The sequence below is a fragment of the Melospiza georgiana genome, chromosome 20 (genome assembly GCF_028018845.1).
Source record: "Melospiza georgiana isolate bMelGeo1 chromosome 20, bMelGeo1.pri, whole genome shotgun sequence".
NCBI lineage: Eukaryota > Metazoa > Chordata > Aves > Passeriformes > Passerellidae > Melospiza > Melospiza georgiana.
In genome coordinates this window covers 11,992,367-12,018,001 of record NC_080449.1, presented here as the reverse complement: position 1 = coordinate 12,018,001, position 25,635 = coordinate 11,992,367, and the positions used below count along the sequence as shown (strand labels likewise).

At 45.8% G+C, this 25,635-nt stretch overlaps 1 protein-coding gene across 3 annotated transcripts in view; it reads right to left on the bottom strand.

The window, feature by feature from the left end:
• Positions 1–1,436: 1,436 nt before the first annotated feature.
• The window catches only part of NEK6 (NIMA related kinase 6), a 42,874-nt gene continuing 18,675 nt past the window's right edge, over positions 1,437–25,635 (bottom strand). For all 3 annotated transcript variants that reach the window (XM_058037895.1, XM_058037896.1, XM_058037894.1), the window contains exons 3-10: positions 22,053–22,193; positions 21,081–21,143; positions 19,886–19,996; positions 16,571–16,679; positions 15,222–15,329; positions 8,656–8,750; positions 5,162–5,275; positions 1,437–2,451 (exon numbers count right to left, since the gene is read on the bottom strand). In XM_058037895.1, the coding sequence (XP_057893878.1) occupies positions 2,341–2,451; positions 5,162–5,275; positions 8,656–8,750; positions 15,222–15,329; positions 16,571–16,679; positions 19,886–19,996; positions 21,081–21,143; positions 22,053–22,193 (852 nt within the window). In that variant the 3' untranslated portion in view covers positions 1,437–2,340. The remainder of the gene's footprint in view (positions 2,452–5,161; positions 5,276–8,655; positions 8,751–15,221; positions 15,330–16,570; positions 16,680–19,885; positions 19,997–21,080; positions 21,144–22,052; positions 22,194–25,635) is intronic.

Below are 25,635 nucleotides of genomic sequence, written 5' to 3'. Positions count from 1 at the left end.
TCCCTTCCTCCTTTAGAGCAGGTGAGGCTTGAGCAGCCCTGAAGGGCTCTGGGACTGACCCCAAGGGGAATGAGCAGGTGAGAGCTGTGCTCCCCTCCAGGCACCACCTGGCACTGGGGGCAGAAAAGGAGCTGCTTTGTTACCTCACTCCAGGAACAAAAACAGCAGGAGTAAAACTGCTCTGCAGAAGTCTAATTTGATAAGTTTTGATTTAATAGAATGTAAGAAAACAGTGAGCATTGGTGGTTCTGAATTGCTGCCCTTGCCCCCTCCAACAGACACTGCTCTCCTACCTCACTGCAGGGTATCTCTCACTGGTCAGCAGGGGCTGGTGCTGTTACTGCTTCCCTCTTTGCTGTATATGCAGGGCACATCCAGCATCATTTCAAGTCTGATTGTCTTGTTATTCACCTCCACTTGGACCTTAATACTGGACTTTTTTGTTTTTTAAACAAAAGTGTTTATTTTGGAAATAATTTTTTTTATTTATCTAAAAAGGCACAGTTGCAAAAAATTACCTTTTGAAATACATTTCTTTATAAGCACTACAAATTTTCATGTAGCAAGAAAGTGATCAGACTTCTCCAGATACTCGTATTTGAGCTGAGCTTCCCTGGAAGCCATGGCTCCAAGGAAAGCTGCAGTGGAACCAGAGAGGTTCAGGCTGAACTCTGGCAAGTGCTGGAAGAGCTGGTATAAATAACCAAGCTGGTTGGCATGGAAATGGTGGGAGCAATTTGGTGCCTCCACGACATTCTCCTGCTGATTTAAATTTCCCACATCTCTCCCAAGAGCAGCAGCCTCAACTTTCTGCTGAGAAGCCTCAGTAAGTGGCATCTTCCATTAATGATACCAACCATATTCACAGCAGTTAATGGCTTTTCTTGGTACCCTATCCAAATATTCCCAAATTTTACAGGAAGTAGTTGAAGATGGCACTGCAGTTTTCCTTTAAGTAAAGAAAGGTAGGTTAAAAAAATCCACTAAAAGCATATATATGTATGTAACCCCCTAACCCTAATCTTAGTTCAAAAAAGTTAAAGATTGTAAGCTTTCTTTAAAAAAACAAACCAGGCACAGGCTGCATTTGAACTGTCTCACACAAATGTATAGATTGGCACGAGCCCCTGTCCCACGTGGCAGGGCACTGGAGCAGCACAGGCTCGAGGGGTTCCTCTGGAGCACAGCCCTGCTGCTCCTGACAGGCACATGGAATGGAGACACTGGAACGTGAATCCACGGCTGTTCTAAGGCAGTGAGTATTTCCATTGGCAGTAAGGAAACAAATCATTGATTCAATGAATGAATTTAGCTGGTTGACAATTTTCATGCAGTTAAAGACGATGACTCCTTCAGATCACGTTGAGATTTTATAAACATTCACATTCTGTAATGAGCTTTCACAGTTTGAGAGAAGGGGCTGATCCTATGCAGAATTCCATACACAAAGCATTTCATTTATTTTTTTTAAATTTTCCAAGTGTTTAAAACACTGCTGAAGTTCCACTGATAGTACCCGATGTACTATTGAACGTGTCAAAGTCTCTGCACCAAAACTGAGTTGGCTTTGATAAACACTGGTTTTGAACAGGAACCTGGAGGTGAAGAACCATTCCAAAAGGGAAAAATGAGGGAAAGGAGCAGGAGCAAGGCTGGTATGGGTTTGCTTGGCATGTTTATCTTCTTTTCCCCAGGCTCATGTTTAACTCATCTCTGACAGAGAAATGCATCAGCAAAATACTCTTAAGTTTTCAATTAAAAAAAAAGAAATCATGAAACAAAAGGGTTTCCCACCCCCCCCCAACGCTTCCCAGTTCCTAAGTCTGAAGAGGAGGAAATTAATAAAAACATAAATGGCTGCTTTAAAATACGCCAAGTAAAAACTGAATTTGCTATTAACCATTTGCAGAAGAGGCAAAGTAGCAGTTATACAAATTACACAAAATCTATGGTAATCCTTACATTAGTATAAAGTGATTTCACTGAAGGAATTATTTCAATATTTCACATTACAGTTAAGATAGAAGGTCTGGCAAACGCTGAGCCCTCGGTAGTAGCTGCTATCCTAGATTACACACGACAGTTTTAAGAAAGGACCCTTAAATGATCTACATCCGTAACATTATTTGCCTTAAAAATAAAAAATAAAAAGAATCACTTGCAATACCTCACAGAATCTTCACGTTAAAGCACAACCACCTGTAAGAGTCCTTGTCAAATAACCTGCAAATGATGGAGCCTCTGCTGCGAGTGCTCAACCTCCCACCTGTGTGACCTGGCACCAGTCGTGTTCAGCTGAGAAAAAGAATTCAAGTAAGACTGAGCTGTGCCGGCTCTGGCTCATGTGCTCGAGGTCCACACGTGCATTTGTTTGGCTATCTGGTGCACGTAGCTGATGTCGGGCCTCTGGTCTGGGTCGGGGTAGATGCACATGCTCACCAGCTCCCGCAGCTGCAAGAGAGCAGGACAGGCACATGAGTGACTCCTCTGCAAGAGAGCAGGACAGGCACATGAGTGAAGCCTCTGCAAGAGAGCAGGACAGGCACATGAGTGAAGCCTCTGCACTCCTGGAAGGGCTGTGGGAAGCAGGAGAGGGGAACCTCTGCTGCTGGGCAGAGTCCAGGCATGTGTCTGTCTCGTGTCTGTGTGTCCCACCTCCAAAAGAGCCAGGAAGAATCCTTCCCACCAAATCTTCACTCAAGACTTAAATCTTCCTCAACCCCAGAATATTTTACATCCCAAAGGAGGACCCAGTCTATGCACCCAGTGCTGGGGAGAGCATGGGACAGAGGGAGGCACTGTGGCACAAGCAGAACACAAAGGAAGGAAGGAAACCCGAGATCGCTTCCAAGCTGTGACTGAGGTGGGAGGTGTGGAGGGACCTGCCAGTGAAAGGGAAGTGAGGAAAGGGGGAGCCTGAGCAGAGTTGTCAGGAACTGCAGTTGTGTTGCCCTTCCTGCACCATCCCCAGCACCCAGCACTAAACTCCAGCCTTCAGCATGAAGAGTCTGACCAGCACTTGTGGATCCCAAGCTACTGGACACAGCTATGAGACCCTGGTGCTTCCTAAAAAACCTGTATGAGGAAGAGAAACTGGTCATTGATTATGTCTAATAAATAAAATGCAGAAGGGCTGCAGTGTCCCCACCTCCCAGCCCTCTTTATTGTGCACATGAAAGATTGTAGCTTTTAATTATACAGACACTGAAAGCTGCTGGTACCCCTGAGGCACCAGGAAAAACAGCCTTGAGCCTCTGATCTTCTCACATCCTCCCAGTAACCACAGTGCCAATTATTTCACCGGTAATTAAAAGCGTGGCCATAGAGCCATCAAGCACTCGGCTTCAGCTGCATTAACGAACCCGAGGATTCCAGCTCTGGATGGAGCTGGGCCAGCCCTTGCTCCCAGCCCAGACCTGCTGCCTGGCCCTGCCCCATTCTCTGGTGACTGACCAGCTCAGGGCAGGGACACTGCAGCCTTCACAACCCTGACACCCCAAAGACTGAACACGAATCAGCCCTGACCACAAAACTCCCACCAACAGCCGAAAATGCTCCTAGAGCTCTGCCCAGGGCCTGTGCTATTTGTCCAAACAGGAGCTGTGCTCCCTGTGCCTGCAGCACTGAGACACAGCCTGGGCAGTTCTGTCCTCACAGGCATTCACCAGCCCCTGCAGGAACCACAGGCTGAGCCTGGATCAGCATCTCCAGTTACCAGCAAATCTGTTCCCAATATAGCAAACCAACCCTGGCTGGATCCCAGCTCCTCCTCCTGCTTCCAGCAGCATGCAGTTACTCACAGGAGGATGTGGACTGGTGAGGCACAAAAAGCCACAGAGGAGAGGAACATCCCTGAAAGGAAACTAAAGCTTAAAAAACACTGCCTTATTCCTCTTTCTTGTTCCAAGGAAGTACACGCTTGGTGCTGTTGGTGCTGGAGCCCTGTTCTAATTCCCTGTTTGTGCTGTTCCAGTGAGCACCAGCAGCAGCTGAGGAGCTGCAGCCACAGGCACAGCCTCCCCAGCATCCTGTTAATAGTGCATGAACCATCTGCAGTTCTCTGGGACCCGGCGCCTTTGAGCTCTAAACCATCCTTCTCACCCCGACTGTATCACTGCACTCCACACACTCTTTAGCACTGCCAGAGGGAAGCAAACAGACAGTAATTGTAAAGACAGGAAACACATCTGTCAACTTACACTAATTCCTGCTGCCAACAGGCATATCCTGAAATGCAAGCTGCAGCAGCACAGCAAAGGGATGCATGGAGCTGGGCGCTGCTACGGAGCTTGGGGCAAAAAATGGTAAAATTCACTTCTACAGCCTCGTTCTTAAAGCACCGTTTTGCACGAGTTACTTGGCAAGCAAAAACAAAGCAAAAAGTGAAGTTGGTGCAGGTCCCTCCCAGGGCCGAGGCCAGGCCGTGCTCTCCCGGCTTCCTGCCCCCTCCTCAGGATGCTGAGGCAGAGTGAAACAAAAGAGAAACCCCATAGGATACAGTGAACATTCAGAATGCCATTAGCCATTTCCTTTCAAAGAGAAGGCAGTGTAAGAAATGAGGAGGTTAAGGAAATCCAGCTGCTTTGTCTAGGTGAGGCAGAAAAAAGTCAAGCTCATCTCAAGGGGCCCTGAGGAAATCCAGCACACATGTCTGCAGCTGGGCCAGCAGGAACTGGGACACTGGGTTTATGCACTGCTTCAGATGCTGCTGCCCATCCCTCGTGTCCAGACACACAAACCTGGACAGCTGCTGTACAGGTCTTATTGCATTAAACTAAATGACTTTTTTTCTTAAAATTAATCCTTCTCCACTTTGTCACACACTGAAGAATTCATAAACAAACATATCAGTGCTCTTTTATGAAATGTTTCATGGGAAAGGAAACAAGGAGAGGGCTTTCCTACAGGTCACTGCTGGTTTCTGCCAGCCCCATAGACTTTCAGTTTCACAATATTTCTTACATTAAAAAATCTTTTTTGTCTTGATTTACCTTGTCAGTATTCAGACACTACAAAAGTAATTTGCTCAGCCCAAGGACCCACTGGCCATCCCCTGTTCTTCCCTAGATGTGGGGGGTTCTCCTCCTGGGTTCCCTTTCCCTGTGCCTGGAGAAGCTTCACTGCACCTCCCCATTCCCCTGCAACCACACTCCCAATTTACCTTTTCAGAATAATGTTCAGCTGGAAGAGGTGGGTAGTCACATTGCTCTATTTTTTGGCAAAGAGAAAACAGGTTCATTTTATCTCCATAGAAGGGACTTTGCAGAGCTGCCATCTGGAGAGAAAAAAAACAAAATGTTTCAGAAACATGAAGGATTTGAGAGTCCTTGGTGCTGCCAGTTTGCAAGAGCCAATTCTGTTCTGTGCCAGTGAGCAGAGCAAGGGATGCTGCTGCTCCCCAGCCCAGGCTGCTCTGAGACCCCAACAGCTCTGCAGCCCTGTAGGGCTGGTGCCAGGCTCTGCCAGAGTTCCCAAGAAAAAACCCCAAGAAAGAGGATGCTCAGACCACCAGCCCATCAGCAAGAACTCAGCTGGCTCTAAGACAACTCTGAAACCCTCTCAGATACAATCCTCTCTCTCTGTCTTTGAACATTTAGCTGCTAAGAAGATGAAGAATCTTGAAAGCATGAGCATGTACTTAATCTTTTAAAAAACCCCTAAACAACCTCAAAACAAATGTATCTCCTGCCAGAAATCTGCTATTTAAAAAAGAGTATCCCAGGCAGATATGAGAACAATACTACTGAAAATGTTCATCAATCTGCTCCTTTTCCTCTCAGCTTCATCTCAGGCCAGCTGAAGTTGATGCTTCTCAATGCACATTAAGGGGGTATTTGATGATTAATGGTCTGTTGCTCCTTACCTGTGCAGTGGAAGTGTCTGGAGAACTCTGGCTCTTTCTGACCCAAGAGAGCTCCCAGCAGGACTGGAGAGAGCCAAGACCAAATCCTCCAACCTCCCACCCCACAGTGAGGAACCAAGACTCATGCATTATGTTTCTTCCTCACTCCTCACCACTACTATCAGGAGTAACACTACGTTACTCCTCACAAACCCACAGACCTGAGGGTGAAGAGTCTCCTGACAGGATCCCAAAGAACCCCAGCATGGGGCAAGAGCATCTGGAAGATTTTTGAAGGCAAAAGGTGTCACTGTTACTTCATTACTGTCACGACAGTAGTAGGCAACTCAGTAGGAGAAAAATTACACAGTCCAATTAGAGACTCTGCTCCCCAAGTAGGACTGATAGCAAACTGCTCTCAATCAGCTAAAACAAACTGGAGAACCCAGCACAGACTGTTCCAGGGAGAGCACTAATGGGGACATTAGGGAAAACAGAGAAAGCAAGCAAGAGTTAAACAGGGTCTCCAGGATCTCAATACACACATCAATAATGCCAGGGGGGTTGAGAGGGGTTTTCCAATTCCCATTAACTTTTCATTCCAGGTTTAGTTAAGTGCTCGTGTGCAAAAGGAAAGGATTGAAAAGGACACACTGTGGGGTTTGGGATGGTAAATGCAGGGAATTAAAGTGGAAAGAGAGAGCACCCAGTTGTGACCACAGCAGCCAGGGCTGCAGGGCCATGACCACAGGCACTGTGAGTATCTCACTAACTACACTTTGTGATGCTGCACTGGGGTTTGCTCCTGACATTTTGATTAGAGCAATTACCCCAGGCCAGGCAGATCTCCATGGCAAACGCCCACCATGCAGCAGCACTGGTTCAAACATCCAGAGATGGGAATCCCTGTTAGTGCTTAAATTGATCATCTTGCCAGAACTGCTGAAGTCATTGCTTGTAGCTACATTCTGGGAATTAACAACTTATTTTTATCCCCTCCAAGTTATCTTGCTGACAGATATCTACAGGAAGTGAGGGATGAAGACAGTTACTACTATATTGATAAGATTTAATAAAAATCACTATTATTATCAATGTCAAAGTTAAGTGGTGCTATGTGGCATCATGTCCCAAAGCCCTCAATGTTCCCTAAGTGGATTCCAGTGGACACACATGTCTCTGAAGGCAATTTGTACATTAAATCTCTCTGCAGCTTATCTACACAATCTATCTGGAGAAATATCAGAAGTGACTCATACCCAAACAAGCATCCCTCCCTTACTTCTAAGCCAAATGGAAAAACATTCTCCTTACAAGACATAAAAGCAGATAAAACAATTCCTTCAAAGACACGCAGATCTGATGCTTCATTTTCAAAATTCTAGAAAGTTTAAGAAGTCAAGTAGTTGTTTAACAACTAAGCATAAAATTGGTAGCTGTCCAGTCCTCCCTGGAATCTGCAGTATCTCACAGCTCCTGTTCCCTAAGTTAAGGTTTACCTACGTAGGAAGGAAATTTAAAACGCTTCACATGCCAAATTTTTCAGATGTTACTGTAGTACTGCTACTCCTACCAGAGAATTATGTTTAGTGTGCAATTAATTCAGCTTCTTGAAATACAAGGAGTACCAAGACTCCTGTGCCATAAGGGGACCATATTGCCTGCAACAAAAACATATCTTAGCACAACGCTAAATATTTCTCTCTGCATAAATCTGGAATCCCATCCCCGGGAGCTGAGCCTGCAGTGACTCAGAGCACCCTGGCACTGCAGCAGCAGTGGGCACTGCAGTCCAACTGGGCCCACTCTGGCTGCTCCCAGCAGCCCTGGGCAGGGCCACAGCCCAGCTCTGAGCCCTGCACATGTAATGGGGAAATTTACTGTTACCATGTCCTACAACGTTTGTTAAATCAGCCAGCTGAAGTGCTCACAAAATGAATTACATTTCTGTTTACTCTCTAATTTCATGGGATTACTAGAAGTTGTGTTGAGAAGCAAAATGTCATCAGTTCCCATAATTGGTTAACCAAAGAGGATGTGAGCAATATTCTTGACTATATATCCCAGAGATTTTTAATTCTCTGGGTGGGGATAAAAGCTTTCTAAATGCTGGCATGCACTGTCACTTGAATTGGAAGGAGCATCCATCTAAAAAAGATTTAGATTAGATTATAAAGAGGTACAACACTGATACCCTTTGATCCCTGCTAAAAATTAAATCATAAACCCAAAAGCACAGTTAGTAAATCATAACACTTATTTTCAAAATACATGTAACAGCTTTTAAGAACAAGTTGCACACTGGGCAGTTCATCCAAATGTGTCTGCTCTTACAGCCTCAAGCTGTAAGACAATGTACAATTAGAAAAAATTCCAGTCATAATACAGTAGGTTAGAGACACTGATTTCACATCACATAAAACCTCTGTTTTTCCTTACTGGAAGCTCCCAAGATTAAAATACCACAATTGGTCAGAATTCCATCTAAGAAACCAGTACCTTGCATTCAAATGAATTTGCTATTTTCAAAACAAAGGCAGTCAGGAAAAACTCTGACTGTGCTGCCCTAGCAGAGCTGTGCTCCCAGCAGGAAGGGGCATGCAGTGAGCTGGCTGTTCATGGCTCCATCCTCCACATCTCTCACTTTGGGTGGCACAGCCCCCTCACTCTGCTCAGGAGGGGCACAATGGACACCAAATGCTTCTTCCAAGGATTCTCAACAAGTTGACTACAGGCAGTCTGACCTACTCAATCCCTGTCCCAGACTCTGTGGTTATGGAAAACCCAGGAGAAAAAAGTGAGAAGATACTTGCCTCATACAGTAAACAGCCCAAAGACCAGATATCAGATTTAAAGTTATAGCCGTTCTCGTGTATTCGCTCTGGGGACATATAGTAGGGAGTTCCCACTGCAAAACAAACACAGCAGGGTTAGTGCCTCACAAGTGACTGTGCAACCCATGTCACACACACACAGACTGCATTCTAGGGTCAGCTGTAGCACAAAGAGCTCACCAGAATCAAATATATCATCATAAACAGAGCAGAGAATGGTGAACGTGGTTGAAAATATTTCCTGTATTTCTGACATTTGGGAAACATTTTGTTTCCCTTCCAGGCTCCCAAGAACCTTTAGAGTGTCTTGGATGGACAGAGCCAGTGGAAGGGATCATGCCCTTGGACACCACTGGGTCTGGCAGGGCCGAGTGTCACAGGGAGACCTCTGACAGGTCACCAGGCACTGCAGGGACACTAAGCCCAGCACCAGCCAGGAATGCAAAACCTGTCAAAAAAACCAAGATAATAATTGCAAGCTTTAAAACCCTGCTCCAGCTTGCAGCTATGTCAGAAGCTAGGGGATTTCCATGTACTTCCACAAGTCTGTATTTTATCAAAAGAAATTTACTCAGTATTTTGGACAGAAGTTACAGGAAATTATTAATAAATTCCTTACCTCAAAAAGGTTCTTTTTAAAATCCTAAATAAGTTTCAGTTGTGGTACTGGAAATGCAAGACATCCTGGCAGTCTCAACTACATCAAATAATCCTCAGATACATCATTTATTAAAACATCCAAGGACTGTATATGCTCTTTCCTCCTGCTTCCCCCTTGCTTGTCCGTCCCCTGTCAATTTTTTTTCCTTTTGGCATTCCAGTGTATCCTTCTCCTAATTAAAGACCTTTTCTCACAAGATGGCAAATGCTTAATTTGCCTGTAATATTCAGTTTACAATTTCTCTGTTTGAAATGCTGCCTGAAGACAGCTGCAGGACTAATAAGCTGAAGGATGGTGCTAGAGGTGGAAGAGCAGCCACCACCTTCCCCAGCGTTCCCATGGAGGGAAACAAATGAGTTCTGGGGCACAAAGAACAACCTGGAGAGGCAAAACCAGGCCCTGGCACCTGCACATGTGACCCAGCACACAGAAGGTAATTTATTTGAACCCTCGAGATGTTCAGCAATCAGCTGCCCTGTGTGATGAACTCGGCTCATGCTTCCAGGTCTTTCACTTTAGAAATTACTTCCCTTTCAATGTGAAGAGTATCCTAATGAGAAGTTATATTTTTGGAAATTCTCTAAAAACCACAACACAGGGAGATGGCTTTGTTTCCATGCTCAGGAGGTGCAGGTCAGACTGGCACAGCCCCAGGCCTGGCTGGGTTCAATTGCCTGTGAAGGGCCCCTGTGTGGGGAGCAGACCTGAGCCCTGGCAGTGGTTAAGGATTCTTACTGGGCTACCCAGAGTAACTTCCTGGGACACCAGGAGCAGACAGGACTCCTTCTGAGGCTTTCCACGGCCCTGTCCACACGACGGACAGCACAGCTCTCCAAGTAATTCCCACACATCTGCCAGGTTTCTGTACAAGAACTGACTTGGCTGGGAGAGCACTGATTCATTTTCCTGCTTAAAAATATGCAGCTGCAGAAGAAATGGTGATTCATTCCAGGAAGTTGTGGAAGACACTTCTGGAAGTCCCCACTGAGCAGCAGCATAAGACACTTCCCCAGCTGCAGCTCCTCCTCACTGCTGCTCTGCCAGCCGTGCCAGGAGCTGCTGGAGCTGCGGAGCACAGGGCGGGCAGGAGGGGCACGGGGTGGGCAGGAGGGGCACAGGGATGGCAGGAGGGGCACGGGATGGGCAGGAGGGGCACAGGGTGGGCAGAAGGGGCACGGGGCGGGCAGGAGGGCACAGGGATGGGCAGGAAGGGCACAGGGATGGCAGGAGGGCACAGGGATGGCAGGAGGGGCACGGGGCGGGCAGGAGGGGCACACGGATGGCAGGAGGGGCACGGGGTGGACAGGAGGGGCAGGGGGCGGGCAGGAGGGGCACGGGATGGGCAGGAAGGGCACAGGGCGGGCAGGAGGGGCACGGGGCGGGCAGGAGGGGCACGGGGTGGGCAGGAAGGGCACGGGATGGGCAGGAAGGGCACAGGATGGGCAGGAGGGCACAGGATGGGCAGGAAGGGCACAGGATGGGCAGGAGGGCACAGGGATGGCAGGAGGGGCACAGGGTGGGCAGGAGGGCACAGGGCGGGCAGGAGGGGCACAGGGCGGGCAGGAGGGGCACGGCAGCAGCCCCACTCGTGCCCAGGCTGGGCGGTGCCAGTGCCAGGAGCTGCTCTGGCACTCTGTTATTCCAGGTCACTGCATGGGCACCAAGAGCAGCGTGTGGGCTGCAGAGCCAGGCCCTGCTGCCAGGGCAGCAGCTCTGCTGGCCCCACTGTCGGCTCAGATCACGCCTGCCCGGCCGTGCCAGCGGTGACAGGGCTGTGACAGGGCTGTGGCAGGGCTGTGACAGGGCTGTGGCACGGCTCAGTGCGTCACCAGCCCCGCTGTGGGGGCACAGGGCTGCTCCAGCCCATTAATGGCTCCGGGAGCGCTCCACGCCTGAGCTCATTTCGTGGAGCCCACCTTGCACATTTACCTATCATTACTGTGGCCTTGTCAGCAAATGTACAAACAAGCAGGGCTCTGCGTTTCCAAACTGATGCATTAATTTTTAAATAACTGCCATGATAAAAGACTGACAAGGCCAATTCTCTTTCTGGCCTGTCCAACATTACGTGGGAATCTCCTGTAATGAGCATCTTCTAGGAAGCTGCACAAGGCTTCCAGTGCAATCAGCCGGGGCTCGCCCTTGCATCCCATTAGTCAATTTGACAAGAACAGTCTAATCGGAGACTATTAATCAGAAACTTTCTTCAGCGTTTGCCCTGCTGCAAATACAAAATACTGCTCAGATTCAACATTACTCACCAGGCGGCAGAGTAATGCATTTGAAGTTATAAAGGTCGCAAAACCACAGGGAAGATTATGGTAAAGGAAGGAGCTTCCTGCTCTGTTTCTGGAAGTTGGAGCCCTTCATTGCAACATCAGCCACTTCAGAGATGCCAGAGCATTCCTGCTCTCCCAGCACTGCCCATGGGCAGCTACAACAGCCCTGGGATAGCTGCAACATCCAAGGTAAGGAAATGCTAATTATTCCCAGTTAAGATTAGGATCGAGTCTCTTCTTTCACAAGGAAAACACAAAGGCAAAGGTGGCAAAGTTATTCCAAAAATGAAATCAAAATTCCATTCCTCTCACATCTGCAAACATGGCTCAGCAATGAGCAATGCTTCCTCAGAAACTCATCTCTAGATGAAATCTACTTACTCTTCGAGAGAAACAATAAATATTTTGTGCATAATACTGCAGCTGTTGTTCCAAGACCTGTTGTCCTAAGCTCTTTTTTTTTTTTTTTTTTTTCATTTCATTCATATAATTGAATCACACAATCCTATCAAACTCCTTATAGTTCTGTGGTTGGGTTGGGGTTTTTGGTTGGCTGGCTGGCTGAGTTTTTCACATGTAAATAGCACAATCTACCTGCAGCAATTCTGCAGCTCTCTTTTCTTCCACAAATACCGAACTAGAGGCAAACCAAGAACTCCAAACACACTTGGCTGGTGACGTTTTCAGTGGATTTCTTGTGTCCATTTTTTTCTTACCAAGTCCTGATTACCAGCCCCTCCAAGCCCTGGGATTTTGTTTCAGATGGCAAACTGGCTTGGCAAGCAAAAGAAAGAAAAGAAGGCAGACAAATGGTCCATTTATTGAAGAACTCTTCAGTTCCTCCCTGCTCACCCTGACATGCAAGCAGGAACCAGAAGGAACGTGTAACAGCCCATGTACTCCAATCCAGGGCTATTGGCATGTTCTAAACTGGGAAGATTTGACTTATGTGAATCTCCCAGAAGGAAAATCTGCTCCAAGTATATTCTTGTCCAAGAATAAATAATAAATCATCTGCTCCAAAACAAGACTATTCTGTGTAAAATTGGTTTCTTTTGGGGTTTGGTTGGATGTTTTTCTTATTCCTCTTGTTTCTTCAAAATGTAAAGCCAGTCAGAAGTTCTGGATAATGCCAAGTTTATTTGGCTAAAAATGGACATTATACCAGTTCTCAAAAATGTTATCCATTGTATTATTAATGGAAATTCTCTGTATTTATTACAGCTCCTATTAAAACAAGCTCTATCAAGATTAATGTTAAGTTTGCCAAGTCCAAAATTAGGGAAGGAAGGTGAACCACCATGTTGTAACAAGTAGTAAAATTCGCTTCAGCTACACCCAGTACCTTGCAAACATGAATTTGCTGGTAAGGCTTGTACAGGAAGAGCCCTTCCCTATGGAGAAGCATCTCCTGTCTCTCCAGGGAGCAGTGGCAGTTGAGGTGTCACCCTGTGAGCTCCCACAGCCCCAGCTGGTTCCCGCTGCCTGTCCCCGCACTGTGAGAGCTGGAGGTGCCCTGCTGCCCCTGTGGCAGGTGTGCCCATGGAGGTTTCCCAGGGGCCAGGGCTCTCCCTGCCCCGTGGTGTCCCTCTGCCCCGGCGCCGCTCCCGGCTCCCGCTGGCGCTCCGAGCTCGGCGCGCGCCGGCATCTCACGAGCTGTGTACAGGCAAATCTTTCATTTTTCTTTCATTACCTCGGCATGTACTGTCACTTAATTTTTATGTATGCAATCCTCCCTGACAAATATGATCTGCTGCCTGGTAATTCATCTGACGTTCATTCTGTTCCTTGCTCTAATTACGGCTCCGTTCCCGCCGAGGCGGCGGGCGCTGCCGAGCCCCTGCTACACCTGTCAGCCGGGTCGGGGCTGCCTGATGCCCTTTCATGCCAGTCTGCTGCTAGCAAATACAAGCAAAGGGAGAAATGAGATGAATATATTTGCATAAGCCGCACGTTCAATTCATGGGTCAGCAGCCAGAGAAATGATGGCTCGGGGCGGTTGCCAGGGCAACGCAGCAGCGGGAAGTGCCCGGCCCCGCCGGCGCCCGGTGCCCTGCCCTGGTCTGGGGCGTCCGTCCCTCACAGCTCCTTCAGCAAACGTCTTCATTAAACCAAACCCAACACCAGTCCATTTCCTGCTGCTACAAAACCTCTAGCTCTGGCAAACTATCCAAAAAATAGAGAGAAGCGTCACGTCTGCGTATTTTCTGATTGTTAAAATATTCTTTTTCACTTGGATCCAAGAACCGCTGGAAATGGTGATGTGTCCATCCCGCCCACAACATCTCCAGTCCCTCTCACTGCTCCCTCTGTCCTGCACCTCTCACCTGTTTGCAGGACACTGGTGATGTGAGGAAGGGCAGGGTTTGTGCACCAGGGGCTGAGCTCTTCCTACTCCAGCTTTCTCAATTAAGAGGGAGCAGCCCTGGTAAAGGTCACAAGCTTGGCTTACATGTGCAGCCAGTTTCCAAGCCCCAATTTATTCTTATTAATATAATAAGTGCAGCAGTCAAACTGGATAAGATCATATAATTAGACATGATCATATTTTGGCCTGTTCAGATGATGTGATTGTAACTTCCTGTGAAGAGGATTTATTTTCATCTATTAAGTATGGTGGGGATATATCCTAGGACAGCTTTTGATACAAAGGGTAATCTGAAATCTCCTATTTTACAAAAGTAAACTACAGAAATGCTTCCTATTTTTTAAGCACACACAAAACAAGGCAGGTATTTTCCTTCCTTGTGCACTGAGAAGCCCAGTGCTACTGGCCAGGATTAGCAATGAAATTTGTTCACATCCAAGAAAGGATTCAGCAAGACACACTCAGCAGAGGAAATTGCACAAACAAAAATGTGAAACAAATATTGTGTGTTTCAAAGGCAACTGAGAGACATTAGTTTAAAAGAGCTTAAATATTACAACAAAAGCCAAAGTTCCTTCACTGCTGTAATACAGAAGCACCTTTGGGACTCAAAAAATTCAGATCCCTTAATAAAAATTGAAAATCAGCCACCTCTCAAGAGGTTATAGAGACAATTATGAAATACTTTATACTGTAAGACTTGAAGAATGAACTGCATAACTATGCAATTTTCTATAGCACTAGAATTAATGTTAAAACTAAAAATGAGGAAGACAACCTTGAGACATGTGTAAGGTATGAAGAAAAGCTGGATGTTCAAAGCATAGGCCAGATTTCAAGTGAACTCCCTTTTTAGGACAGATCAGACATGAGGGCTCACCCACCTCAGGCAGTCCCAGCCCTATCAGGGCAGAGTCCTGACCAGCAAAGGTAAAAAGGTAAAAGGTATTTGGGGGGAAACACTGAATTCCAGCAAGCACCGTGCAGCCAAAGTGCTCTTTAGAGTGGAAAAGCTGCATTTGCCATGTGTGCTGTAAAACACACACCAGGCCAGGCCTTCCAGAAAAAAATAACAGGTTTTTAAACAGAAGATACCTATGAATGCCTGCAAAGAGCATTTAAAATGCAGTCCCCATGGCCTGACTCCCACTCGTGTCACCCCAGGGGGACAGACACCCTGCATGTGAACATCAGAGCTGGGAGCGCACGCCAGGCCCTGTTAACGAGTACAGCTTACCTAAGGAATGTGCTGCAGTGGTTTTAGAACTAAAAAACCGGCCTAATCCAAGATCTCCCAGCTTCACCACCCCTGTGGCTGTTATAAACACGTTGGCTGGTTTTATGTCTGCAAGAAGAAAAAGGTAAAAGGTCAAAGCCACAAAAGGTTATTTGGTTCTAATGCTGCAATAGAAGCATCGCCTGGAGCGCTCACGGTACAAAGGGGCTTGAGCAGAACCTGCTTCTTTAGAGCTTTGATAGGCTCAGCCTTCCAAGGCTTCCAGTTCTGCACAGACACAAAAATCAGAGTGTACTTCCCAGCACACAAGAAATACCAATGAGGGAAAATGTAGGAAACAGCTCAAGAGAACAGAGGCAACCTCTTTAACTGCTGGAAATCAAAGACACGAGCCCAGTTCTCTTTGGGAATGATCACTTTGCACAGGAAACTGCACTGCCCACCACCATCCCCTCATGAAAAGGGTAATTACTGTTCCACATATACATAAATTCTGGGCTCTACACAGCCCAGCTGGTTCATGGAGGGTAGATATCACTACAACCCCAGTTTCCCAAGCAGTCATGTCAGAACTGAGTGAGAGGCTCTTTCCTCATGTTAGAGCAGACCCAATGTGAGAGACTCCCCATTTCAGCCATTACAGCCCTAATTCAGGTACAAGTGATACACTGCACCAGGGGATGTGTAATGGAGCAAAAATGATATCACATTGCTGAAAAATACAGTGAAGAATTCCTCCTTCAAAGGAGAAGGAACTAACAAGCAGCCAAGATGGGTGCTGGTACCTTTTGGGAAATTTGCACTTCCTGAGTCCAATCCTTCCCAAAGCACCTCACTGACACTGAAAGCAATAGTGTAATTTTTGGATAGAGCTCAAAGTTATAAGATGTTCTGAGACAAGAGACTCAAAAATAATTAATGAAAATAGAGAACAGGTTATGAGAGTGTGGGACATATTTGTATTAATATTTCAGAAAAGCCTGCTAGACAGGAAAACTCTTCTCAACTCTCTAAGGTCACAGCTAATATAATGAAGACTATTTCTTAGAGTTCACTGTATCCAGGAGTCTCAGCATTTTATTTCTGACACTTTTCTAATGGCAAGTTTGACACTTCTACTTAATATCAGTGTCTGGAATACAAAGCAGCTCATCTTCCTAATACCACCCTCACTTCGGCCTGAATGCTTTAACGATGAGGCAGAGACAGAAGGAGAAATCCATCTCGCAGGCTCCAGCCTCTCTAAACATGCATTGGCTGAACATCAGCATAATTGTTTTTGAATGTAGGCGCTTACTAATTGGAACATTATATTATTATTCAGTGAAAAGAGACTGAATTAATGTTACCTCTGTGCATCACCCTGCGGGAGTGCATGTGTTCCACTGCACTGCATAACTGCACAAAATATTTCCACACCGTCCTTTCCGGGATTAACCGTTTCTGCTTTTTAAAATACTGTGGGAGGAAATAAATAAAAGATCAGTGAAAAAGCATATTTGACTCGTTCCTGGAATTGTGTTAGTCAGCTGCAGGTTGCTCACGTCTTCCAGATCTGCAGCTGCATGACTTTTCTTCTGATTAGCTTTTAACTCCTCCTCTCTGTGTGGAAACTTCGATGCAGTTCGCTAATTAACAACTATTATGAAAAATATGCTTAAATAGGTTTGACATTTTTGAATGGACACAATTATGATTAGCATTAATCTCCTTAATTACCTTGCAAAACATATTTAATGCCTCAAAACAACAAATGTCTCAAATATTTTGCCTTAAGAAACAAAAGGCCATTAAACACCCCCCTTGTAAACATTCGTTATTGCATTGTCTACTAACATGAATAAGGAAATCTGCTTTCCTTTTTTAAAAGATGGCCAGAGCATCAATAAAGCATCCATGTTCTTTCTGTGATCAGGTAGAATAATATATTCCATTTCATGCATAACAGGAATACTAAATGCCCTGCACTCTGCAGTGACAGAGGCTCTCCTGATCAGCTGGGTGTGCTCAGGCAGCACCGAGCGCAGCCGGGCCCGTTCCAGGGACCTCTGGTGCCTCAAAGCTCTCAGAATAATGGGCAGCACAAAGCAGCACCACCGAGGGCAGCGTGGCCCTGGCTCCCTGCAATACTGGAGTCTTCTTCAAGCCACTACAGGAATAAAGAGCCAGCTGCACACTTCAGGGAAGGCCAAACATTGCAGACCTTCAGCTGCTCTCCCTCCTTTGCAGGGGGGCACCCCAGCCGTGTCTGGCACCGCACCCAGGCATCCCAACACTGCAGGGTTTGGATCGTAGGTCCCTGGCTTCTCACTGAGCCAGCTCTACAGCCAGAGCATTAACAGAATACCCTTCAACACTTGCGGAGGTTTCCCACTGCTCCTCGAGCCCTGCCACACAGGGTGGCACTGGGAGCACCACGCACCCTCCTGCCTCAGCACAGCTGCACTTCCTCTGCATGGCACCCGTGAGGATTCCCCCCTGCAGCAGGAATAAAGGAAGGCAATGGCTTGCTGCCCCTTTCTGCATCTCATGCTTTTCCCCTCAGCACTGACATCTGATGTCCGTTGTCACATTCCCTATTTTATGTGAAACGCTGTTACCAGTTCGTGTTTGACTCAAGCAATGGCAAATTTTCTTTTGCAGATCAGCTGTGAAGGGGCACGACTGTGCAATTCCCCAGGCAGCAAATCTGACAGATTGCAACAGTCTCAACCCAAAACTGGAGAGAGAGCACAGAGGAATTACAGAGGGTGAGGGAGAAAGTGTTATATACACAATAAAATTATTTCATTCTCATTAAAATATTTAAGACTGGATATGCAAGACCACAAGTGATAATTTTCTAAATGTCATGTCCAATAAGGTTCACCTGACATTTACAAGGAAGTCCCAACTCTCCAGTGGGTTTTCCTGCAGCTCTACATCCCTCATAAATAATGCAGGCACCGGGGCATGACAGAGACAGGCCCTGGGTTTATCACCCTCACACCTTGCCTGGGTTGTCACTGCTGCTCCACCAAAAACCCACACAGGAGCTTCAGCTCCCAGGGAAGGAGAGAGTGACATAGAGGAGCTGGTGGGGAAACTCCCCTGCTGCAGTGCAGCTGCATTTAACAGGCAGCTTTTGTTCCCTCTTGCCTTTAGGGCTTGGTTTTGGGTTTTTTACCTCTGTTAGAAATTGTAAAAATTTAATTCCTAGATTTGTACCAGTTGAAAAACTTCATTTATATGACCTTGAAAAAAGAAATGCATCTTCTTCATGTCTGAAATACAGAGGGAACACAGAGCTGTGGACACTGGAAGCCAGCATAGTCCAGAACTGGGCAAGGCACCAATCCGAGACTCTACCAGTTATGTTTTGGAAAATGTAACTCTTATTATAATGACACAGAAAGTTATTTTTAAAATTTAAATAGCCAACCCTGATAAGCAAATGAATGTATTTGTCAGTATTTTTGAACTAAAAACTATAGATGACTAAAAAATACAAATATTTCATATAATGAGATCTTAAAATTCTGTAGGTAAAACTTTTGTAAGTCAAGATTGCAAAGTCAAGCAGAACCCTTGCACAGCCCAGGGAGGCCTCACACAGCCCTGACTTCTGCTCCTACAGTCCCTGGGCTTTTTCCATCTTTGACCACAAGCACAAAGGGCCTGAGATGAGCTGCAAGTCTCCCAGGAAATGGTGGGAAAAGGGCAGAAGGCAGCAGGAGCCCCAAGGGAAGAGGGAGGCCAAAGGCAGAGCTGCTGTGCCCCCCCAGCTCCCCTTCCCCCTCGGGGGAGGCTGCACTGGAGCTCCAGGGCTGTCCCAGGGTGACTCTGCCAACTGCTGCTCCCAGCACTCGCCCAGGGCTCTCCTCTCACACCCAGCAGATTTTCCTGGATCCTGGAAATTTAGCCACTGACTATGGACTGAATGGGGAACTTGTTTGACAGCCTTTGGCCTAGTGCCTCATGGCTCTGCTGGCAAAGAAAACAAATCTGTTAATAAGATATTTTAACTGTGACAACAAGGAGGAGGAGAACTTTCCAAACATTCATTTATGATAATTACAGAATAATGATGGCTAAAACCAGGTAAAACATAGAGAGAAGGTTGAGAGTGCTAACAAACATGATATAACACATCTGTTCTCACAAGGGATGTATGTCTAAAGATTAACATGTCAAAGAAAATATAAAAGCAGGTGGTAACAGCTTAACTAAAGCTGGTTTGCAGCAATACAAGTATTCCTAAGAGCAACATAAAAGAAGAACAAGTACTTGAAACATTTTCTCAAACCCAAATCCCCATTGCAAAGGAAGTCAATAGACTTCCTTGAATGTCTTCAGAGTGGCAGACAGGCGATGTGAATAGTGAACCCAACAGTAATTAAATGTCCCCATCAATCATGGGCTGGGTAAATCAACCTTGCAAATAACACACATGTCCCACCAGATCACAGACACTTCCCTCTGCAGCAGTGACCAGAAACTCAGGACATGGCTGGGGTATTTAAAATGCCACCAGCCACTTGGGCTCAGGTCTGGAAGCAACCCATGGGTGTGCAAAACTGCAAGGGGAGTAAAAAAGTGTTTCTAACCCAGCTGTGCTCACCCACTGCCTCAGGCCTGCCTAATCCTGGAAGTCTGCAGCACCTCCAGGACAGACACATCCTTACCTTAATCATCTGAGAGAGATCCCCAGCATCAGCCAGCTCCAGGACAATGTTGAGTTCATTGTCTTCAATGAAAGAATCCAAATACTTAATTATGTTGGGGTGGTTCAGTTGCTGCAGAGGGAGGGAATGCAAGAGGAGCAGTTACAAGGTGGTCAGGACAACTCCAGGCACAGCACCTGCACCTCCTGTGAGCCACAAGGGCACCCACAGCCTGGGCCAAACTGCTCCAGACAAAACCCTGGGACAAACAGCATCTCCCACAGGCACAGCACCCTGGAGGTGTCCTTGGCAAAGAGCAATTCCACCCAAACAGAGTGAAACAACCTCTTCTATTGCAAACTTACAAAACATTTGAAAGCAATGTCCTGAAGGATGCCTTCTTAAGCAATAACCAATTTCCCCCCCCCATTAAATGGGAACAAAGCCCCAGATGTTGGTTACAGTACTCAAGGTCTTTTGCCCTTAAAAGAACAGCTCAAACTAAAACTTTGAAGGAGGACAAAACCACACAAATTGTACATGTCAGCATCTGATTATTTATGCTGGCTTTTTCACTAATTCCCCTCTTTCATTTCAGTATAGCTCATTCCTACATTCACAACTGATCTTGAATTTATTTTTTTTCTAGAACCCAAAAATACCACAGATCCTCTTTCTGAACGTAAACCTCAGCATTATTTTCCTCCTTAATATTGAGCAATTGGCTCATGTTTATCCTTCCCTACAGCCTACAGACTCAGGCCACAACTGCATGAATTTGAACAGAAATCCCCAAAATCACAGGCACAGAAGTAATTATTTAATACTTTTAGAATGAAATTTGACTTGCTAAACTAAATTTTTAGCCCTTTGCAGTCTGTTACATTTACTAAAAATAGGTATTTGAAGTGCAACACATCCATGTTTTTAACCAACAATTTAAAATTAGCTACTAAGGCATCAAAATCACTACTTGTTTTAATCACTTAAACACACTCTGGTTTCAGAGCCTTTATCTAAATGATCATTTTTCATATGTGATATTTATACACACACATATATGATATGCACAGCCAAAACTGCTTTCTCCTTTACTATGTAAGCTTTATTTGCCAACCTGAAAACAATTTTTTCCACAAAACAAAACAAACAAAAAACAAAACCCCAAGAAAAGAAAAATAAAAAAAAAGAAAAAAGTTATTATAAAAATTCTTACCTTCAAGAGGTCAATTTCTTTAATGCAATCTTGCCTTGCCTTGGCATCCATCATTTCAAAAATCTTCAAACACAAAAGCATAGAAGATAAAAATGAAACAACAAAAAAAAAAGTACTTTATACTTTAACAAGCAGTTGGTGTTTCCTTCCCCAGTCTGTACATCCTCTGCTGTAATGAGTATTCACACAATCCCCAGATCAAAGAAAGATCAATGTTTTCTTTATTTTGAAACCACCACAGGGATAACATTGGGGTAAAAACTAATTTTAAAACCCAGAGGCAATATTCTAACCAGCACAAAAAAGAAAGATACAAGTTTGTGAATTTGCTGCTGTGATTTTCATTGGTTTAATTATTATCAATTCCATATAGTAAATAAAAGACAAAATGTTTACTTTTCTCTTTTAAACAGATACAGCTTCCACTGATTTCTCTGTAATAATTAACAATAACTTTGAGCATTAATACGCATTCTGCAATGATCACTAAATCACTGGAAATGGGAGTTTCGAGGATTTGTTGAAGGATTAAAGGGAAATTTCTTCAAACAAAATGCTGTTCTCAATACTGTCCTATACTTTCAGCCAAGTTTTAAAAAATCTACACTTCTGACATCCAAGTTCTCACAAATTCTTCTCCAACTCCACCAGCAAGCCCCAGCCTTTTTTCCTTCCATGTTCCTGTGGCTCAGCTGTGTTGGGATGGCAGCTCCTCATGGCACCAGCACAGCCACAGGCCCTTGCTGTCTCACACATTAAAAACTATTTGGTGAGCCCTCTTCCCAAAGTAAAAGGTGAAATTTGAAATAAATATGAAATAGCAGCAGTGCTGTGCAATCCTGACGTGGACACAGGAACCCCCTGAGGGGTGATGAGGGACCAGACCCTGCAGGGCAGAGCTGGCAGCCCTGGGTCACCAGCCCTGGATGGTTCCCATCCCACCCCAAAGCAGGGGCTGCAGGAAATGCTCACCTGCACCTTCTTCAGAGCCACAGGTTTCCTGTCCAGCAGACAAGTAGCTCTGTAAACCTCGCTGAACTGGCCTCGGCCGATCTTTTTCTCAATCTGAAAATCTGCCAAGGTGCAGCGATACGGGTACGACGTTAAATGTCTCTGTCAAAGGAAAGGCAGTCAGGGACCCCAGAGAGCCACTCGGCCCCTCCTGCTCCCCTGCTCGTGGCCAAGGGCTCAGCCTTGGCCCTGGGAGTGGAGAACATCCCACCACAAACACACCAACTCCTGGCACATGTAGCAGCAACACGGGCTGGAGGAAGCCAAAGGACTCCTGTACAAAGGGAGTTAGAGTCTTGCCTTCCGTGTAAGTAACTAATTAATCCCCAACTGCTCTGGCTCGTTCCACAGCCTCTCATCAGCTCTGCCTGCCTGTGTCAGCGGGGAGATGCAGCCCAGCAGTCCCAGGTAAACAGGCAGGCAGGCAGGGAGGCCCAGCCTGACGAGGAGCAGGGACCCCACGGACCCCAGGGCTCCTGGGAGCCCCGCTCGGCTCCTCTGGCACAGCACGGCTGCCAAACAGTCCTTAAAAAAGAAATTATCAAAATTAATTACTCCAAGTATTCAGTTTCAGCATCTTGAGCCACTTCAGAGTTTGCACCAAAACCCCCAAAAAGAGAAGTTACCAGCACAGGGGGTGGGGAAGGGCTGCCCAGGGATGAGGCAGGCTGCAGCCCAGCCATGCCCAGCACAGGTGTCCTGGGAAGGCTGCAGGCATAAGGAATGACCATTGCTAGCACTGCCATTTCCTAATGCAGCAGGACAGGGCTGGAACTGGCATCTGAAATGCAGGAAAAGCTTTCAGCCCAGTGTTAGGACCTGCAGATATTTCTGAAGGCAAGTCCCACAGAAAGAGGAAGGTCATTTCTCCACATGCTCCTTTCAAGCAGTTCAGGCCATGGTTCACTTTAGGAACCCTCCTGTCTCCCCTGCACTCTGGAACAAGTCACCAGCGATTAACTGCAGTCAAAGCAAAAGCTTTTCTAACTTGCAGTCACCATTCACAATAGAAGCAGCACTTCTAACAGTGTTTTATGAGGCAACTACTACAAAACTTTATTTTTCAGAAAGAAATTCATACCGAAATCAAGGACAGTTTCCACTCACCTTTCCTAAATCATTAAAGTGTGCGTTTACACCAAGAGTGCTTACATGTAAATTAATATTTCAAGCACGAGCCGAGAAATATCTACCAACTCCTGAACTTGAAAGCATAAACAAATGTTAGGCAAGTGTGAGGGGAATGTGCCCCAGCCCCTTGGCCACGGAGAGCCCCAGAGCCTGCTGGTGCTGGGGGTGATGCTGCCCATGCCTGGACACCTCTGCTCATGTGTTCTGGCACCTCCAGGACTGCAGCTGCACATTTACATATGCAATGACCTAGATTTGCATGGGCTATCACAACCTATCAGACCTAATTAAAGTAACGGAGCTTTCAGAGAGGGCAGGAGATGTTCGATTGTGGAACAAACCAGGAATCATCCTCAGGTGAGCCCAAAGAGCACCAGGAAGCTCCCTCTGATCTCAGGCCACGTTCCCTTCTTGCTGTAGCTGAAGGCTGGCAGGAAACTCTGCTGAGCAGCACTGCAAGGACACCCAGAGCACTGGGACCCAGCTGCCTCCCCAGGCACACACTGCATCTATTCAGGACTCCTCACATGGGGCTCTCCACTGCTTTCTAGTTCTTCCACAACTCACCACCATCATTTTTCAGAAAGCTGGCAAAGAACCAATCCCTATCCATTCAAACCCATGATCTTTATTTCTGCAAACCTCAGAGTTTTCATGTACAGATATCAATTGTGTGCAGTAAGACACCACCATCATCTTCTAACTTGTCCATTAAAAATACATTTTCTCATTCTTAGGACAGATTTAGGCTCAGGTTTCCATAACTGCAGTAAAATCAAGCCCCTGCCTCTACAGATCAGGTGTCAAGGTCAACAATGGAGCTTGAATTAAAAAAAAAAAAAAACAAATCCAAACCTAAATGAGCCAAGAAAAGGGAAGAAAAAAACCAACCAAGCAAAAGGAACCCCAACCCTGGACAGTACAAAAACTGGGCTGTTTGCACAGTTCTGTTCCCAGGGCAGCTGTAGGAAGGGCACAGTCTGGGAAGAACTTGTTTTCAGACAAAGGCTGTTCTCTTCATGCACACAAGGAAGTCTCATTCTTCTCCTACTCCATGAAAAAAAAGCGCCAAAGAATTCCTCATGCAAATAAAAAACTCATTCATTTTGAAGAAGAAATGCAGAGATCATTCCAAGAACAAGCTCTTCTGGACATCTCCTCTGGCACACATGTGCTCTGTGAGATGGAACCAGTGGTGCCAGAGCAGAAATTCCAAAGCTGGCAAAAGCAGGCAAGGGCAGCCCTTGTCAGAACGTCAGGAGGAATCCTGCCAGGGCTTTCAGCCTCCAATTTTGAGGTGTTACAAGATTGTCTGCAGAACAGAATTTGTAAGGTTTCTAAGGACAGGCAGGTAGGATGCCTATACACCCTGAACACATTTGTTGTGTTTTATTTTTCTTCAGGAGTAGTTGTCCAGAATTTGTGTTTTGGGATGGGGAATAAGAAGAAACTCTTCTGTAGAAAGACTTTCCATCTCCAGAACAATTACTGCTTGGCCAATACATTTGCCTCTTTGTAATGACTTAAGATCCAGGGCAAACCTGACCAGCCCCAAGAGAACTGTGGGAGCAGCTGTGCCTGCAGCCTCTGAGCCCTTGTTTTGGGCCAAGGAGCACCCTGAGAGTGAAAGCAAAATATCCCAAATACTGCAGAGCCAGACCTGTCCCCTGCTCCCCCAGAGGCACAGGGAGCCCAAGGGCTGAGAAAGGGGATTGCTCACTGCTAATTGGCACAATACAGAAACCCAGAGTGCTAATGTTAATTAATAATCAAGTCAGTTGTTTTACTGCTGATTGGCATGAGGAAAACAGGCACCAGTCAGCCCTGCACAAAGGGCTGCAGGCATTTAGAGTATTTGTAATCAACCTAAAAACTGTTAGGATTAGTTAACCAACAGTTAAAAAGTCAGACAGTCCAATCTTCAGATGCCAATAAAAGCATCTTTCCTGTAGAGCCATGAAATGAAATATTCTTTAGAAGAGTAAAAACATACTCGCCCAATTAATTTTCTGAAATCTCATTAAAAAATTTAGCCCGACTAAGTCATACACTTCTGACCTGAATTTTAATTATCTTTACGCTGGATATAAGGTTTTTTCTGATATTTGCAATGCATCATTAATTTTAAAGGAACGGTTTCCTTGCCTCTAAAGTGCATACTTCATCTGAGTGACATTTACTGTAACTAATTTCACCTTTAAAAGACATCTGCAGTGGTACTGGGGGAGCTCCAGCCCCTCCTGCAGAACGTGCACACACCATAAGCAATGATTTACTATCAACATCAGTATTTCAAACCCTTTTAGGATGTCCAAAATTATACACCTGCCTCCATTCAATAATGCCTACCTGAAAAGAATTTTGCATACTTTAAGGCTGAAATTCCAGTGTGAATTTATGAGAACACATTAGA